General features: G+C 31.5%; 2 protein-coding genes and 1 pseudogene across 12 annotated transcripts; 1 reads left to right on the forward strand and 2 right to left on the reverse strand.

The window, feature by feature from the left end:
* Positions 1–975: 975 nt before the first annotated feature.
* Positions 976–4,012, reverse strand: LOC114381640 (annotated as a pseudogene).
* A 1,758-nt stretch (positions 4,013–5,770) lies between these two features.
* On the reverse strand, positions 5,771–7,420 carry LOC114381082 (paired amphipathic helix protein Sin3-like 2). The gene is made up of 5 exons (XM_028340259.1): positions 7,328–7,420; positions 6,753–6,938; positions 6,489–6,620; positions 6,176–6,361; positions 5,771–6,038 (listed from the first exon to the last, which is right to left on the reverse strand). Exons 1-5 carry the CDS (start codon positions 7,336–7,338, stop codon positions 5,903–5,905), a joined length of 651 nt encoding a protein of 216 aa, XP_028196060.1. The 5' UTR covers positions 7,339–7,420; the 3' UTR covers positions 5,771–5,902.
* A 3,899-nt stretch (positions 7,421–11,319) lies between these two features.
* LOC114382183 (mediator of RNA polymerase II transcription subunit 4-like) lies at positions 11,320–17,297 on the forward strand. Of its 11 annotated transcripts, none has more exons than XM_028341431.1 (7): positions 11,320–11,779; positions 11,867–11,903; positions 12,380–12,458; positions 12,914–12,998; positions 13,169–14,149; positions 14,453–15,929; positions 16,979–17,297. In XM_028341431.1, the coding sequence occupies exon 6, from the start codon at positions 14,732–14,734 to the stop codon at positions 15,884–15,886; it is 1,155 nt and encodes a 384-aa protein (XP_028197232.1). In that variant the 5' UTR covers positions 11,320–11,779; positions 11,867–11,903; positions 12,380–12,458; positions 12,914–12,998; positions 13,169–14,149; positions 14,453–14,731; the 3' UTR covers positions 15,887–15,929; positions 16,979–17,297. The 11 variants fall into 11 exon arrangements, with proteins under 11 accessions (XP_028197232.1, XP_028197235.1, XP_028197230.1 ...); XM_028341434.1 differs by having other exon boundaries at positions 13,896–14,149; XM_028341429.1 differs by having other exon boundaries at positions 12,380–13,414; positions 13,896–14,149.
* Positions 17,298–20,376: the final 3,079 nt, after the last annotated feature.

A 20,376-nucleotide genomic window follows, 5' to 3' on the forward strand; every position in this document is an offset into this window, starting at 1 on the left:
CTTGGTACTTGCATACAAAAGAAAAAAGGAAGGGGGGTTGGAGAGGTAACTAGCTAATGGTAAAATAAATTACAGTGTTACTATGTGATTTTACTTGACAAAACATGAAATCAAACCCATGTTTGTTTTGGCTTTAAATGCTAGGAAATAATTGAATTTTTCAGCTCTCTCACATAGTTGGTTTAAAAGCGATTGTTTTTCCATAATAAGTTGAATCAAACACAAGCTAGTTCTTCAACAACCAATATAGAAATTATGTTGATGACTTGTTAAACACGAGTAAAAAGTGTACAAAATATGTTCTAGTTTAAAAATTTTAAGGGCATGTAACAGAAGTTATACTAGGAATTAGGTGATTTGACATTTGAGGCTAGCTGACAAAAATACTATAGGTTTTAGACAGAGAACACATCAATTCATGGCTTATGCACTCACCTTTCTAACTTTTCTGAATTTGCAAGAAAAAACTGACAGATTTATTTTGATTTACTTTATGTTAATACAAGACTCTTGAACATGGAAAAATTATTGAAGTACATGTCAAACATAAGGAATACTACGCAGCCTATGGATGATGTCAATTACACTCCATATCAAGAATGAAATTGAATACACTATTTTCCTTTATATGTGTAAAGAATATAGATTCCTTTCTAGATTGTATTAGAAAATACCAAGTAGTGGATTTATCTCCTCCTAAATGAACACCAGGAATTAAAAGTTACAATTAAACCAATTAAACTACAATATGAATACTTCAATCCCATATATTAATCATCAAATTTCAATACTCCCACTTTATTTATTCTACATAACATGATATTCCTTTTATGTTCCTTTCATGTATTACTAGAACACTCAATCATTTACACCAAGTTACTTTAGATTGATACAAAACAGTGGAAAATTATCATATGATAGAACATCGATTTCAATGTTGAATAAGACAATCAGTTCTGAAAGGAAATTAAGATGTTACCTTAGATGCTTATATTTCTTATGACGAGCAGTCATTATGAGACCATCTTTTGTCGAGGCTGTAACCTCAAGTTCATCATCAGGAAAGCTATCTTTGTCAATTACAAGGCCATGATATCTACCAGCCAAGAAGGACTGAAAATGATACGAACTAAATAAAGAAAATTATGTTAGAGCTCAGAAAAAGTTATAACTTGAAATGCAAGGATAATGCTGCTGCTGATAACCAATAGTTCATTATACACAGTGGATTAGAAAAAAAATTGGAAGCAGAGAATAAAGCCCCCAAATTCATATTAAAGTAACAAAACCCTACTTTGATAGTCCAACAAGTACTCCATCTTCTCCCTTCTCATCATAGTAAACTTGAGAGTTTTTTCCGAGGAGCATGAACAATCTTCCTTGCACAGGATAACATGAGAAAGTTTTGATCTTATTATAGTGTCCCAGCCAAAAGGAAGAAATGAAAGTTGAGAGGGATATTAAATGGTAAAGATTAGAATGTAGGGGATGCTTGTCATTTAAAATGAATGTCAGGTTAATGATGAACAACATACAAATATATATTAAGAAAATTTTACACTCATTTCTATGCACCTAATAAATCTGTGGCAAAGGGGATTACAAGGCACCTAATACACTCACCTCCAAATGCCATGCACACACCAAACAATGGCATAGTTGGTCCAAGCTCCAAAACTGTTTGCAAAGATATGCCAGAATCTTGAGGTTCTCCAGCAAGGATGAAAAAAATGTAAATTAGCAGCCTTGTGTTTATTCTATTATTTATTTTTATTTATCTATTATCTAAATATTGATCATGTATTAAGTTTTTATTAATTTAGAAATTAAAAAATATGAAATTTCTAAAGAAGCCAAGCCTTACCTAGCCCAAGTGATATCAATACTCCTTTGGGATTTTTACTATTGAAAAGACAAAATAAATAACTAAACATAGTTAGCCTTTCACATTAAAAACATCAAAGGAACATGCATTATCCCAAAAACCGCTTCATCAGTATGAACTGTTATATGATAATGCATAACCAGAAAAATAATTTTACCTTTTCAACTCCACTGTCAACTCATCATTGCGGTAGACCTCAAACTGAAACCCTAACTCCCCTATATACTTCAAATAAAAATGATACAATGTTAGAAAAACCACTTGTAAAGATGTACATGTACTACAACAAATTCTATACAAAGCTCTCACTTGTTCCTAATTGCACATTTCTTAAAAAAAGGAGGTAATAATGTCAAACTTGTTATGGCTCATTTGAAAAAAGTCAAGTTAAATTTGAAGAAAATGGAGGCAAGGCGAGGTGAGGGGAGGGGAATTTAAGACTCTTTTCCAAATAAGCTCCTGAAGTAAACAAACTTGGTTTGGAAATCCCTCTATCATATTTCATTTTACATATTAAGCTCAGTGTTAAATTTTCCATTAGCCTTTCCCCCTTCACTGCAAAAGGTTCAAAATCAAGTAAAAAATTATCTCATCTAAACCATATCTCATGCCAGCCATTCAATAAATGTGGTTCCTTTGAAGTACAATATTTTTTTAGATGGAAACACAAAACTGCCTGAAATTAGCCAAAACTCCGGTTGCTGCATATTTACAAATCATGTCAAGAATTAGAATCATTGTCTTGATTTCAACAAGTTTCATGAATTTGAATCATTTTACAATGACTACCTGGACTTTTACCAAACGGATTTAGGTCTTATACAATTCTTCAAAGTTCAAATTCATCAACTCCCAGGATTTTCAGCACATAAATAAACATACACACACATACACAACCAAGATTTTGAGAACAAACCAACATCAAGAAGAAATCACACAAATGATAAAGAATGGATTTAGGTCTTCTACAATTCCTCAAACCCCATAATTCCCAAGATTTTCAGCACATAAATAGACACACACAAAGAAAGTAGTAGTACAATACAAAAGAACAAATTTCAAATTTGTGACGCCTATGCCTCGCTTAAACAATTGAGCAAAAAATTCAAAAAGTGTTAATGTGTGAAGCAAAACAAAATAACACTTAAACGACCTTGACCACAACATACTGACAAGCAACTCAATGAAATAAGCAAGAAAACTAAGTAGCAGTAAAAAGCACTTAAATGAACTTAACCAGAAACGGATAGCAAGACCATGTCCTTAGCAAACTATGCTCAAGAAAGCCTATTGCTAGGAAAAAAAGCTGGAACATACTAGCTATTACTGCCATGAAATCATGCTCACTGACACAATCCAATCTACGAGCTACATTAAAAAAGTGTCTACATAACCCAATAAATCAAATATGAATTAAGTAGTCGTTACTAGTATAAAGAAACAAACATCAAGATAAGCAGACATTACCATTACATTACTTTTTACATATCCCAATATCCTATGCCTCAAACCATGCTCTTATCTAACAACTAATACCTTTCTGGTTATGTTCAATGTTGACTAACAACACCACTCTCAACTCGTAAACCACAGATAATGATACAAAAAGCATATAAATGGCCTCACCCTAGCATTTATTTTTTCAAATATGTAAATGGCCTCGCCCTAGCACATAGTTCTAGGACTTGCTGTTTGAAAATAGTGTAAGGAAGTTCTTGGTGATGAAACAAAAAGTTAATAATAATAATATTCAACAAGAAATGCAACATTTGGTTCACATTTGGCATTTTAGACATAATAAACAAGGGATAATTAACTTTCAAAAGAAAACAGGGGGGAAAAGAGCAAAACATAACTTTAAATATGTATGCAACATGTTCACAATCATCAATCCATGACATCACTAAGAGCATGAAACCAGCAAGTATATCATACCTCCTTAGCCCAATCGAGTAATTTATCTTTCACTTTCTCCATAGATAATGATTTTCCAGTTTCAGGAAACCTGTATATATAGAGATTCCCAGCCTTTTGGTGCTCAATGCACCCCTTGCAGAACTCCAAAACCATATTTTTCTCCTCCTCGCGGCACACAAAAGACAGTGCAGTGGACAAGTGTAGTGCCATTTATGCCCTCTTCAATTTCTCACCATCTAATTGTTTTTCCTACCACAATAAAAACATAAATAAAAATTACCACTACAAAGAAGAAGAAAGAAAGAAAAGAAACAAATCTAGAATCTTACCTTTGGGATTCCTCCTCACGACACACAACCGAAGACAACTTGGTTTTCATCCGCGTCGAATCTATTTTTCTACAAATGAATGAACATAAATCAATTAATTAGGGGTATTGAAAGAGAGGAGAGAGTGAACACTGGGGAATTAAGGTTTCTGGGAATTACTGTAGGGTTGGAATTACGGGTTATGGCAGTGCATTGGCAGGGAGATTTGCGAAGGGTAAGGAAAGGTGAGAACACAATGTGTGCTTGGCGTCGATGATTGGCATTGTGTGCAAGGTGAGAGAACGGTGAAGAGAAATGGATTTAGGATTTTGAATGTTGAAGAACAAAATGAAAATGTGATCTAGTGATTTCAAACATGAAAGTGAGAGTGTTGCTACCATCATCGGCCTTGATGGTGATGATGTTGTAGTCGCAGCGGTAGTGCTTGAAGTCCTTGGATCAAAGGAGGAACGCAACAAGGGCGACATGGCTGGAGTCCATGGCTTGGAGGGAGAACCTGGTGGAGGAGCAATCAAAGTTTGCGTTATTATAAAAGATCTAATGACATCAGTTTTTAAATGAACTCGACGTTGCTACAAGTTACTCAACATTGGTTCTTAAAAAACCGATGTTACATTTCTCCCAGTAACATCAATTTTTTTATGAAAATGCCATTGCGAGTAATTTAACATACGTTTTTCTTATAACCGATGCTAGGTTTCTTCCAGTAACATCGATTTTTCAAAAAAAAAAAACTAATGTTAACGATATCTCTTTATTTATGAAAATGTCATTTCAAGTAATTTAACATCAGTTTTTCTTATAACCGATGTTAAATGTATATTTTGTAGTAGTTTTTGAATCCAGTTTTTTTAATAAGAATATTTATCATGCCAATCAAGAAAATGAACTTCATAAGAATATCTATCGTACTAATAAAGTAATATGCTTTCAAATATTTGTAAATAACAACCCAATAGTTATGACTTTGTTGGCAATACACACCGGAAAAACTTGAGTTTGATTCCAACAAAATACATCCTTAAGCTTCAGACCAAGAATTAATCCTATAGTCGATCCAAAGCCTATGGGATATTCAAGTTCCACCAGGGAGCAAAAGACCTTATTTACGGTGGTTATCAAATAAAATATTTGTAAATAACATTATTTTTATATTTATATTTTTTAGTTTCATCGTAACAATGGGTCGAAAGGCATGAATAGATCTTTGTGTTTTTGACATTGTCTTTTTAGTGATGCGCATTATGAATTTGTCCATACAAGCGGAGTAAAAAAAAATTAAAAAGTCTTTTTAGCAATTATAAAGAAAATGCACGTAGGATAGGTAGAAATACATGACTAAAAATTGTTCTAATGTTTGTATCACCTTTAGCGAAAATATACTAAATTTTGTGCGACGAGAAAGAAAAGTTTAGAAAAATCTTAAGAATTTAAGTGAAATTATTGGATAGTTATGCATCATACAAAAAAATTACACATAGTTTATTATACAAAATAATTTGTTGAAATTTGTATGAATTTTAATATCAATAAATGTTTTGTAAGTTGTAAAAAGTTCTATCTAAATAACATCAGATTTGACATTCTTTTTAGAAAAATATGGGTAGTACTCATTGACCATAATAATTATTTATATTATTTAAAAGTCTTTATTTATTGAATGGACAAGACTTTTTTATCACAAAAAAGTCTTTTAAACTCTCAATTCAATACATTTCCTAAGGCATCATTCTAAATTCAACAAACTGAATGCTTCTTCAAATTCAATTATTTACTTTGGTGGAGCATCATCCTTGTCAGTTGTTATCTCATAACCTTCTGGTAGAAAAGTTTGAAATCCCAAAATCAAATTGTTGTGCCCTTTGAATAACTCCTTCACCCTTGTTATGACAGCATTAGTGCGAATCCTAGAAAGAACCAAGAGAAATATTGAGACAAATTGATTCTTTTTGTAAATCACTCTCCGCTTTTCAAAATTATCATAGTGTAAAGAAGGAAAGGAATCACCAAAAAAAGGATGGGTGAAGGGTAAGAATCTATCTACCTTCGAGCCTCGAAATCTTTCATGATCTCAATGAACATGTTATACTTCTCCCTTTGGTCCTGAAATGCTGCTTTGACTTCCCACAAATAGGATAAGGCATCAGCGGCAGTCACTTCTTTGGAAGTAGTTGCTCCCCCACAAACATCACCACCATTGCCACTTCTAGGGACTTGGTTTTGTCCAAAGCTTCATACAGAGAACACAAACACACTTTTAGATATCCAGAATATATATACTAACAATCATAGCATGTTAATTTTTACAACACATAAAAAGTTCCAAACTAAATGCTTCTTCAAATTCAATCGTTTACTTCGAAGGAGCCTCATCCTTGTCAAATGTTATCTTATAACCCTTTGGCAGAAAAGTTTGAAATCCCAAAATCAAATTGTTGTGCCCTTTGAATAACTCCTTCACCCTTTTTATGACATCATAAATGTTAACCCTGAAAAGATCCAAGAGAAATATTGAGACAGATTGATTCTGATGTAAATCACTCCAATATTCAAAATTATCAGTGTAAAGAGGCAAGGGATTCACCAAAAAAAGGTGGAGTGAAGGGTAAGAATCCATCTACCTTTTAGCCTTGAAATCTATCAAGATTTCACAAAACATGTCATACTTCACCACTTGGTCCATAAACGCCACTTTGACTTCCTTTAAATAGGATACGGCATCAATTATAGTTAGTTTTTGGGAAGTAGTTGCTCCCCGACAAACATCACCACCATTGCCACTTCCAGGGACTTGGTTTTGTCCAAAGCTTAATACACAGAATGCAGAAACACACTTTCAAATATCCAAAATACATATATTAACATTCATAGCATGCTAATCTCTACAACAAATCAAAAGTTCCAAATCAAATCAAAATGAACCATAGTGCTTCCATCTATCAATATTCTAAATGAACCAACGTGGTAATTTGCAACACTACTCATATTACTTGCCTAGTAAAATTCACTACACACAACTTAAACAAATGAAATTATTTTGCCCTTACCCTAACTAACACATCTATTTCTTTCAAAACCCAAGATCCCACCAGATAACCCATTCCAAAGTCAATTTAAGTTGAATTACACGATGCCCTAAGTAAATTCAACAACAATATTCAACACCACAAGTGAAAACACATAGTTAACAGCATACCCGCGTTCCATTATCGCAGCACAAAAGATGGCAAAGGGAAAACTAGCAATTCCAGAGTGAAACACTTAATCGGCACACAATGAAATGGAAAAAAATGGAAATGGAGATTTATGTGAAGACCTAGTGAACCACGAATAGCTAACAAGGTCCGCTTAAGGCCCAAGCAGCCCAAGGAATGGTTTTAGGCCCAAAAAAAAAGGTTCCAATTTTTTTTAATATTAATATACCTCAAAAAAATTTATTGTAAAATTATATTTAAAAAAATTTAAATTAAAATATTATAAGTAACTTTTAATCTTTTTATTGGTCCCGTAAGTAACAATTAAAGAACAACAACTTTTCACCAATATCATAGCTTTGTTTAGAAAAAAGATATTTAATAGTTAATAGTTAAAGAAACCCAAAATCTTTTCTTTTATTTCTATTCTCTTTATTCCCTTCCTATTCAATTCTAATTCTGTCTTCTTTTCTCATTGTCTCTCATAATTCTTTGTCTTCTCACATGCTTTTTTAGTTTACTTGATTATTGTTTCACTTTGACACATTAGCCAATAGATCCTTAATACCTATTTGTTTATTCTTATCTCTTAAGTGCATGTGTCTCTATTTGAAAGGTAGAGGGAACAATTGACATTTCTTCCTTTTGAGTGTGTCAATATCAAGTAAAAACAAAAAATATAATTGACTGTATAGAGCTGAAAGGAGTTTTTCAAAGCTAAACATAATAAAAACTTACTTAAGATCGACAATGTCTCAACAAAGATTGAATGGATTGGCGTTATTGTCTATTGAAAAAGAATTGTTAAATGAAATTAATTACGACAATTTAATTGATAATTTTGCATCACAAAAAACCCAAAAAATTAATTTTAAATAAAATAATGATAATTTTAATAAACTATTTTATGAGTAAATAAAATGTCTCATTCTTAAATTTGCTTTAAGTCTCTCAAGTTTATGACCCAACCCCCTGGTAGCTAAGTGTGTGTGTGTGTTTGATACTGTTGTAAATGTGGGAGGCTTCCTTCCTTTAGCTGCTGGGTTTTTTTGTTTTTTGTTTTGGATTAATTCTGGGGTAATTTAGTACTATTATACTGGATCGCACCTTTTGGGAACCTTTTGATTTTTTCTTATTAAATGATTGGGTTATAATTAATTTAAATTTCTTAAAATTATTAAATACCATTCTATATTCATTGACTTTTGAAAACTAAAATGGTTTATCTTACCAAAATTTAATTTATATTTTCTGATTTCGGTATTTTACATAAGAATAATTTAAAATTTGGAGCAAAGATCTCAATAAACTTGCAATAAATAATTAGATACAGATTCATCCAGGAATCTAAATACCAATAGCTTAATGAATACTAAGTATGATAAATATGTTAATGTATATCTGACAATTCAAATTAATTTTAATTGAATAAAATGAAATATATCTAATATATAGGCAATTGCAATATTTATTAACATTTCATTATTGACTACATTTTAATTTATTTTAAAAATTAATTTATATCTTACCAAAATTAATTTATATTTTCTGATTTCATCATGTATTTTACATAAGAATTATTTAAAGTTAAGAGCAAAGAGATCGATAAACTTGCAATAAATTAATTAGATACAGATTCCTCTACGAATCTAAAGCCAAAAGCTTAATGAATACTGATAAATATGCTAATTTATATCTGATAATACAAATTAATTTAATTGAAAAAATTGAAAAATATCTAATACTATAGGCAATTGAAATAATTTATTAACATTTCCTTATTGACTATATTTTAATTTATTTTGAAAACTAATTTATATCTTACCAAAATTAATTTATATTTTCTTATTTCATCATGTATTTAACGTAAGAATAATTGAAAATTAGGAGCAAAGATCTCAATAAACTTGCAATAAATTAATTATATACAGATTCGTCTATGAATCTAAATACCAAAGGGTTAATGAATACTATGTATGTATGATAAATAATGCATGTCTGATAAACCAAACTAGAAAAAATCACTTACCATATCTCCTTTTGTTGAATAAATTAAAATTTTATAATATCTATTATGGGAATCCAAATACTATTTTCTTTATTATTATTATTATTAAATAAATACAGAATCTAATATTATTGGAATGTCAATTTACCTATATTGTATTAAATATAATATATTCATTAAAATTAATAAATGTAATATATGTTTGGATACATTAATTTTTTTTAATTTTTAAAATAATTACTTGATAAAAAATGTTTTAAAATAAAAAATTTGATATGTATGTGTGTATATATATAATAAATATATAAATTATAATAATTTATATCTCATTTTTTATTCTTAATAATTGACTGCGCATTTTATATTGGTCCATTAATTTACTTATCTTATATTAATTTATGATATTTATTCTATATGATATATTTATTAAAATTAAGTGAATTATTATTATTATTATTATAATAAAAAATATTATCAACATATATATAATATACAGTAAAATTTATATTATTTTTATGATTGTATAATAGAATTAGTTTATGAAACATTTTAATAGAAAAATTAAAATATACAAAGTAACATAGTATTAATAAATTTATAGCACATAAAATAGTTTATCAATAATAATTTACTACATATTCTATTTAATAAACACAATTTTTAATGTTACTAGTGTCGGTGTTTTTGTACGGTATTAAATTCATATTTTATAATTTATATAAGAGAATTTTATATCATTTTAAAATTTTAATATATTATGATCATTTAGTTTAAGTTCTAGATAAAATTATAACGTCGCCGGATAAAAAAAAAAAAGTAATATTTGTCACACTCTTTGATAATTTCCTATATGTTTATTTTCACACTTTTGACAAATCACATTAGATAAATAACATGGGTTAAATAATATGTTTTATATATTAGTTATGTGGTGGTTTTGCTTATTTCAAACATGTTCTTAGTAAGCTTTTTTTTAATAGTTCATTTTCATTAAATAAAGACAATCACATTTAAGATAAAATTTAGGTGTTAATTGGATAAAAATTAAAATTCAAGTAAATTTTGTCACACTCTTTAACAATTATTTATACCTATTTTCACACTTATGAATAATTACATTTAGTGAATAATAACAAAGGTCAAATAAGCAGTTCGATTTTAATATGTATGTTTATGTACAAGTGAAATATTACACTTACTATATTTTCTTATTATTTTTAAATAAATATTGTTCAATTGCTCGGTTGTTAAATAAAAATAAATACATTTAACATAAAATTATAGTATCAGACAGATAAAAAAACAAAAAAAAATGAAGTAAAAATTATTATATTCTTTTGCAGATATTTATGATCATTTTTATAGTTAAATAAGAAATAAAAAAAAATCAAATCATCCATTCATACCGTACACTGCACTGGTAAAAAAAATATAAATTTTAATAATAAAAAAAGATGGACAAGTAAGAATCAATTTATTAAGAGCAGAATATACTTAAACCATTGAGGTAGGTTAAAATTTATAAGGGCACATTCTGTTTTAGAACAGTAGGGGACAACTTCAATATTATACAACCCAGTGAGGTTCATTGAATGTTGCTCCTAGTTTCATTTTATGGTGCTCTCAGAGCTCATGTAGCTGCTGTTTTGTTCCTCTCCTTGTATAAACTAGTTTCATTTCCCGAGAGGTTTTTGGTCCTCTCGTTGATGTATTTCACCAAAAAAAATAAAAAAGAAGACTATGAGACGAAGCTAAAGATGAAAGGAGGTGCCTAGTAATAAAAGGTTTTTGCACTGTTACAAAATATACTTTTCACAACGCTTAACAATATCGGTTCTTAAAAACCGATGCTGAACCGGTGGCACTGCTAAAGTTAATAGCTAGAAATTGACATCGGTTAAATTGAAACCGATTTAAAACTCGAAATACAACATCGGTTTTTGGGCTGATGTGGTTACTAGTGAATTTAGCACCGGTTTTTCAAAACCCGTCGCAAGAGAAAAACGCGGTGGTAATTCATTGAACTTGAAAAGAAGATCTGAATCCGAAATCACTTCAGCTCTTCCATCATCCTCCTCTTCTCATTCTCCAAGCCCCTCAGCTTCCTCCCCAAACACTGCAAGAGAGATCTAGAGGCAACAAATCTTCTTGATGGAGCTTTAGAGGTGACAGATCTGTTCATAGATCTCTCTGGTGTTCCTGCTCGTGTTTGTTGCCATAATTGGAACCAGCACGGCCTCGAAGATGACAATCTCGTAGGGCTTTTACCAGAATAGAAGTCTCTGGTGTTTCTGCTCATGTTTGTTGGCATCGTCTGAACGCGCCACCACAAACCGTGCACCGCTCGTCGTGCACTGGTGGCCTCCACGAGGGGTTGAAGTCTTGAACCCTAAGTAGGGAAAACTGTTGATTCTTACAGAGAGTCGTAGATACACCTGCGAAGAAGGTTCTTTTATTTATCACTTTATCTTCCCTCTCTGTGTGTTTTAGATTTTGACGAGGAAACTGATCTGTTTGTTGTTGATTCTTGTAGAGGCGAAGTAAATTTAGGAAGGTCTTGGAAATTCGAGGTACAGAGGCATGGAATTTTGTAAAGTGACTTTTAAAATTTTGAATTCCTAATTTGGCTTATTTTTTTTGTGATTTAACAAATTCCTTGATATTATCCTTTGTTAATATACTCCAAGTCCAATGTGTCCTTTCAAAATCAAAGATTAGTCTTGTACGTTACTTACCACACTTTGTTAAAATTTCTTATGGAACCATAGCCAGTTAAGAAGAGTGATTCATCTACATCTTAGATAATTGTTAGGAATCCAGAGTAGAACATAGAGAAAAGAAAAGAAGGATTTTATTTATGGAAAAAAAATTGGACAGAACAAGGGAAAAAAACTATCTACTAAGGGTTCCCCTTCACAAAGGGTTTCCCTTTCTTGACAAATCTAATTTTCTGAATAGTTCTTTATACTCTGTTACCCCTATTTATCTAATTTATCCCTCTAAATCACTAGTTGCTCTAACTACTGAGATTATTTCTATTTGACAGCTACAACCATTGAAGGCACGAATTTGATCTGATTTCACGAAGGCCGAATCGAAAACGAGAAATTGTAGACTCCAAATTGGTAAAATCTCAATTCTTAAAATCATCTCAAACCCAATTTCTAAACCCTAAACTCCAAATTGGTAAATCTCTCTTCTTTTTCTGAAGTGGGTTGCTTATGTAGTGGCTTCAGTGGGGGTTTTCCCAATACTACTGTTATAGTCTTGTGAAATTTTCTTTTGTTACAGTCTTGCAGAATTTGTATTATCCATTGATTTTGATTTTAATTTATTATATTCTTAGGTTTCTGACTCTCCTTTTGTTGACATTATATTGAGAGTCTAATTTGTTCTTGTCAATTTTATTTAGAGGTCCAATTGATCTGCATGCTCATTTGTGAAATTCTTGAAGCTTTTTTTTTATTGGTTGTTTTGTGAAATCTGCTTTGAGGTTCTTAACAGGAATACTTTGACAAAACTTTATTTATTATGGTACACTATTTTGACAAAACTTATCTACCACATTTGGTGTAACAAGTTGTTTCAACACATGTAAGACTGCAAGTCAAATTCCGCAGCAAGGATGGAACAAACAGATACATATCAACATCCACTTTAGATAGGTAACAACAATGGCAGACTTATTTTTTAGCTTCTTTAGTGTCCATGGCAGGAAAACCATAAATCAATGTATTTGGGTGCTCTTTTCCTTCTTTGTTTATGGTACTTGGATGCTCTTTTGCTACATGGTGTCCTTGCGATTTGTTTCCTTGGTTCTACACTCATCAACCAGTCCTGCTTCAGCTGTTCATCCAATGTTTCATAAGAATTCCACTGCAGCTCTTTCTGACCAACAGCTCTTTCTGACCAACCTCCTTGTTACTGACCTGGAATATGATTATTTAATTTTCACCGACTGGGTGAAAGTTGTGTAGTAGCTTGAGCCCAAAGGACTTAAAAGAGCTTCCTTGATTTCCCTAAGGAGTAAGGATTCTACCTCAAGAGTTATGGTGCTGGTTTAAGTTGTTTTGAAATGAGAGTTAAGTTGTCTACACCTGCCCATTATATATATTTATGATTTTTCTTTGATTATATAGTTGAACACTTTGTATATGCGCAAGTTGCTTTACAGTTTTTTATATTGTAGAGGACATCAATCCCATCTTTGCCATGATTCACTGTATTATGTTTATAACAAGCTTTTTTATTTTACTGCATATATATAACAAGTTATTGATTGCCTTCAAGAATTCAAGTTGATTTCGTTTGTGCTCAATTTGAATATTTGTCTCTCTCGTTAAACTCTAAAATCTAACCTTTTTATTAGTTGTTTATCTCTAAGTGATCAAGTTTACACAACTGCGGTTACAGCTTTTAGTAACATTTAATGGGAAAACACATAAAAACGTTGTGGAAAACACATAAAAATGTTGTCAATTATTATTAAAAAATTACTTTTTAATTATGTTATTCACGCAAAGACTTTCAAAATTAAGAAAAGAAAATATTTGTTATTTCAGGTCTTGACTTGTTGTGAGAGAGTGGTGGATGGAAAAATGAATAGATAACAGACTAACATTAACTAACATTACTTCACACCAAACCCATCATCCGCACCGCACTGCCACTCATCATCGACCCACCCTTTCCCAACTTTGCGGAGCAGAGGGAGTTGCCGACACCACCCATCACCTGTTCTCGTTTTGCCTAACGATGGTGTCGTAGGCGACGTTGCCATTATCGTCGACAGTGACAGGAAGGATTTTGGATCCAGGTTGAGAAACTCAAATTTTTTTATGATGCTTTTCAGCTTTGTGCTTCATTCTCAGTCATTCATCTGTTTGATTACCTAGTAAGCTTTGTCAGCAATATGTTTTGATAGTGTTTTTGAATTGTGATTTTGTCAATTCTACAGCATTTCACATTCGTAGATTTGTGATTCTATGACTCTTAGCAGTTCAATATGCTACAGTTTTACTTGTTTTTGTGATCGTCTTGCATTATCATGCTACAATTTGTAACTTGCTTAAACAACTGTTTCAGCCTTTCAGTTAAGATCAGGATGTTTTCATTGCAGGTGCAGAGACAAAACGAGAAAGCTACATGGTGCTTTGATTCTGCTATGGAACATTGAGGCAAAGCTCAGCATCTAAAACCCTGTAACTGTGAGGCTATAGTCTCTTGCTTGCACCTTTGCAGTGAGAGTGATGTCTTTTATACCACGGTGATTCGGTGAACGGAGAAAATGCTCTTTGCGCCTTGAAGTTCAAATACCCTTCAACCTCCTAACTTAGTTCTCCTTTCTTCTTCCCTTCATTCCAATCTATTACCTATTGTGTTTTCTAGAACCACAAAAATGCTTCAACACCAAATAGTTCTGTCCCCTGCTAGGCTAGGCCTTGCAAATCCTAACTCCCCATCAATTCCAAACCCTACCCCTCCAAAGCTCCCTCCAACACATACTCAAGACCGCAACTCTTCAACCCCTTCTTCAGCTCTCTTGTCTCTCCTCCCACCCCTCCCCAGAGCCCAAGCACTTCTTGTCCAACTGGCTTCCTTAGCTTCCAAGCTCTTTGAAGTTTCCCCCAATCGGTCCCTTTGGGTCACCGCCTTCCGTGGATCCCTTCCAACTTTCCTCTCTTCCCATTCGTCTACCCCACTCTGCGCTTCTTCTAATGCCAAAGAAATCATCTCCCTTTTTACTGTTCTCCAAACCCAAATCTTTGAAGCTGTTGCTGAACTCCAAGAAATTCTTGACCTCCAAGATGCCAAGCAAAAGATTGACTGCGAAATTCACTCCCAAGATTCAACACTACTTTCATTTGCCAACAAACTCAAAGATGCTGAGAGCTGCCTCGACATCCTTGTTGATGATTACTCTGATTACCGCCGCTCCAAGCGACTGAAATTTGGAGATGATGATTCCATGACTTCATCAACTGTCTCGTCTCAGCTGAAGCTGTCAGATATATTATCATACGCCCACCGGATAAGTTACACCACCTTTGCACCACCAGAATTCGGAGCTGGCCAAGCTCCTCTCCGTGGCGCACTGCCACCTGCACCACAAGAAGAGCAAATGAGAGCTTCACAGTTGTATAATTTTGCTGACCTTGATGTTGGATTGCCTAAAGAAGTTGAAACCAAGGAGAAAATTGTTGAAGCTATTGTTGAGCCTCCACCACAGGTGGATACTAATGCAGTTCCGAATTTGTCTGCATTTCAAGGGATGTTACCTCCGATGCCACCTGGCTGGAAGCCGGGAATGCCTGTGCAATTACCTATTGATTTGCCACTGCCCCCACCTGGGTGGAAACCAGGGGATCCTGTGCCGTTGCCTCCCATGGACTCGCTTCAAATACCGAGATTTGCAGAGCAACAAATACAACCTCACATTCCTCAGCCCAAGCAACCAGAAGTTATTCAAGTGCAGCCAGTTAATCTGGACCTTGGAGGAAGTGATACTAGTGATTATAGTAGTGATGATGCCAGCTCTGATGACGAAGATTGACAAGTTTGTGAAACTGATCAATCTCAAATTGATAACTCTACAGGTGAGGGATTTTGCACTTTATTGTTATGCCACTGTCATATGTTATATATACGTCCTGTCTATTGTTTCCTAAGCATTGAGTTTTAATATGATGTTTTAAGCATTGATAGTTTGAGTTGATTGAAATAATTGCATAACTTTTCATCACCTTGTTGGCCTTTTTAGTATTTTGTGTAATGGGACATATCCTTTGTCTCTGCTGGGGGCTCAGTGTTTCTGCTATAGGCTCTAGAAAGTACAAAGCATATCTGTGCTTTTATAACCGTGAAATAGCAATAAGATTTGCACCTATACTAGTGGAGGGTTGTGTTTTCCAAGCTACAATGTATCTGCTTCTAATATAGACAATAATGTAAGCTGCTAATATATTACAACTATGAAAAAAGAATATACGTCTTATCAGCCTAGTTTGCGTCTGGTTCTAATAATTGCATTTTTTACATTAACAAATGAAATATGCTCTACAAGACAGGTTTGTACCAAATTGTGATGAGGCACCTTGTTTACATCTTTCTTTGTATGCCATAAAAAAAATTAAAAAAGCTTCGCTTCTTCAATAAATAGAATAAAGTTTCATTCTCTAGAATTTGCCTCCTCCTATATGCTTATTCCTCACTTAATCGTTCCTCCCTCATCCACGCGTCATAAATTTACATGGAGTGGTAAACAGTTACCATTTCTCTCTCGTGGATACTTTCATTCTCAGAGATACTCTCATCAGTCATTTTAAACCACCATTTTTCATTCTTTCACCCTCTGAAAATGCAGCACTCATTGTATTCTGTTTCACCTTCATTCACCGAGAAACAAATGCACTGCAGTAGTCAATGCAGCACTTGTGAATTTTGCGTACTAATCCATTTTTCACACCCTTTAGCATCCACCTTCACTCATTTACATATACGCATTAACTTTCTCATCACACACTCATATTTTGGATGTGGCACAAATCATGAGACTCATGATCATATTCATACACAGCAGACAGCACATGAGCATTCACCTGATTTTTTACTCCCATACTTATTGATGCTTTGATACTACACACAGGAGGGCTATAGAGAGAGAAAAGGACTAAGAAGGATGATCAGCTGGGGTTGGAATTGAAGCAATCCTAGACATCTAGCTACAATAATGAATTTGAGAAAATAATCCATTGCCCGTCGATAACCCACCAAGATTTCATTTACTTTTTTCGTCTAAACTCAGCCTGTAGAAGCTAAATTTTTAACAAATTGATTCTGATATTTTTGTGTATATATTGTTCTCAATTCTTATTATTCCTGTATTTTGTAGAGGTAGCTATTGAGTTCAATGTTTTGATTAGAAACCTCTGATTTAAAAGAAAAATAGGTTCATGGTTCTTCTATTTTATGCTGTTAGTTTTGAAATTTTTATTTGTAATTATAGTATAATGCTGTTTTTTCTTAAAGGCTACATCATAATGCTGTATCTGTAATTACGGTCCTCGTTTAGAGTTGGCTGGTGATTTGCATCAGTGATTTCTGGCTTAGACTTAAGGGTGAGGGTCTTTTCAGTGATCTCAAATGTGTTCGGTCATATAATAAGATGCATCTAGTGCTGTCTGTTGGTGTTTCTGTTTTGGTTTTCAAAGGACTTTTATTGCTCATAAGTTGTTGGAAATGGTATGAAACTATCTTGAAGAGTGCTTTGATTTCATAATAAAAAGATTATAAAAAGATTGTTTGGGAGAGGTGTCAAAGTGGAGCCTAAATCTGGTGAGTCAACCCAGCTCAATATGGGTTTAGGCTGAGCCGGACTAAAAACTAAAATTTCACAATATTGGCAAAAAATAAATGCAGCTCATAAGTTAATTGTTTTTTAAGGATGTATAAAATTAAAGAGAGAATTCTCGAGATAAAATTATTGGGATAGAGTTAGATTGTCTAACTGTGCATTAACTTGAATATTAATTTTAACTTAATACACATCATAATAAGATAAATTTATAATATATCAAATATGACAGTAGAAATATTAGGCGGGATAATGTTGTATTTTTGCTAATAAAAATAATATAAATTGTATTGAAATAATTATTAGTAAAAAGTATATAATAGTGAATTAAATATTTTTTTTACTTGTACTATCCATTATTCATCAAATAATAAAAAAAATTGTGTCTTGTAACTTAAACGATTCTCATATTATATTCTTTCTTGGATGTTATAATAATGTTTAATCCTGATAGATGAGTGAAATTCTGTATTGATAATGCGATAGTTCTTGAATTAACCTTTTATTTTATGTTGCTTTTTAGACATGATATATTTTTTTATTATTGTATAGGTCTTAATTTATGTATGAACTATCACAAAATTACATTCTACAAGCCATAATCTATTAAAAGTTGTTAATCTTCAAAGCTGCTGCAAACTCGGATAAGCTATTGTAAATCCAAAGAATGTCAGTGCATTTAGAGAGGTGCTTAGTGATTATGTTATACAAGAGGGATTTGAAATTGTTAGATTAAAAATGAGAAAAATAGAATTAGTGTTATATGTGCTGGCAAGGGGTGTGAGTGGTATTTGCATGCTTTAACAAAATGTTAGAGTAACCTTTGAAAAGAAGGTTTATGAAGGGAATCCTACGTGTGTGAAAAATAATAACAATTATGAGGCGACTTTAACATGGATAGCCAATAAAATGGCTATGTTAAAGTGTCCAAAAGTCACCAAGCTAAGAAGAAAGAATGGGAACTTAGAGAGGATAGCCATGGAAAAACATATAGTATGTTAAGGAAATATGCAGAGATGATAAAGGAGACAATACAGGAACCACTTCTCAAGTCTTTTGATGCATTTCCTCAATGATATTGTGTGCAATGGTCAATAAGTTAGTTATTTTATTTGTTTTATTTTTAAAATAAAAACATGTTTTAACAGAAGTTAAAAAGGATATTCCATTAGAATATTAAAAATAAGATTTACATTGTTAGGCAAAGTGGGGTGGAGTGTGGAGTGAGGATTTTGGAGAAAAAAATGCGATTGTCATTTTGACAAACCTTAAAGAAGGTAAGTGTATTTTTCTTATTTACTACTATTAACTAACGGAACTTTTATCATTAGTTCTTTATCTTCAACAATATGAATTTTGCTTCTTCTTTTTTTTGAGGGAATGAGATATGCTTTTTTAAGTTTGAGAAATTATGCAGGCAAAATCTAACAAATGTTTTTAATTAGAGGATGATTATTAATTTTCTTCATCATAATTTACGTTTATTATACCACCAAACGAGTAAGAAGAAAAAAATCAGCCTAGTTTTGGAACATCAATAGATATTTTTCATGATTTTATTTTGTGTTTTTGACAAGAAGTGTTATTTAAACTATATTAATTGCATATGTTGTTATGCTTTTGTTTTCGAGTTAGATGTACTTTCTTGTTTTTTAATTATTTATTTGGCTAATGACATGAGAAGATACACGAACTTCAACCAAACTACGTGATACAATTTACTTATAAGTCTTTTTTTTATGAATGTAAATTACTTAGTAATGTCTTTTTAAGTTTTTTTAGGAAATATCTTTTTAAGTTATTATTTTATATATAATATATCTTATTTTTTATCCAGTAAAAACTTAACGATTAAAGAATTGCTACACTAATAGCAATTCAACATGTTAAAGAACTTGAAAAATAAAACATATTTTAGGATAAATTAAACTTTTAATCTTTTATTTTCTCATTATATTAAGTTTTGATACATTAAATTTAAAAAATTTAATTTAGTCTTTTACATTTTTAAAGTGAGTCAAAATAATCTTCCTAAAACAAGGATCATTTTTAATTTTAGACATAATTTTAAATTATTTTTTACTGATTGAAAATGTAAAACTTGTCTTATTAAATTCACTCATAAAAAAATTATATGCTCGAACCAAATAGAATTATAATTATGATGAAAATTATATGAAAAATAAATTTTAAGATATTAGATTTTTAAAAAAAAATTAGTTGCTTGTTTGATTAACATTTCAGGTGATTTTAATCATGTTTTATGACCATTTTTGTTTGAAAACAATATTCATGTCTCAAATTAGTAAAAATAAATAAATTAAAATCATGTCCAAAATGATCATTGTTGTAAAAAGATTATTTTAACATAAAGGATTAAATTCAACTTTTAAAATATAAGAAATCAAATTAAATATAATCAAAAACATAAAAGACTAAAAGTATATTTTATCCCTTATTTTAATTTTTCTTTGTCTATTTTGTTTGATCATTTTATATATTTTAAAAATATTATTAAGTCATAAAAATTTTATTTATTTTTGAGTGTATAATTAATAATTTGATTATTCATGACATATACATGCTTGTTATAAATTACTATAAAATTTATTTCTTTAGCAAAAATGTAAAATGTATTAATTATTAATATTTTTTTAATAAAAAAAACAGAAATGCTTTATCTTACCAAA

Source organism: Glycine soja, chromosome 13 (assembly GCF_004193775.1).
Source record: "Glycine soja cultivar W05 chromosome 13, ASM419377v2, whole genome shotgun sequence".
Classification (NCBI taxonomy): domain Eukaryota; kingdom Viridiplantae; phylum Streptophyta; class Magnoliopsida; order Fabales; family Fabaceae; genus Glycine; species Glycine soja.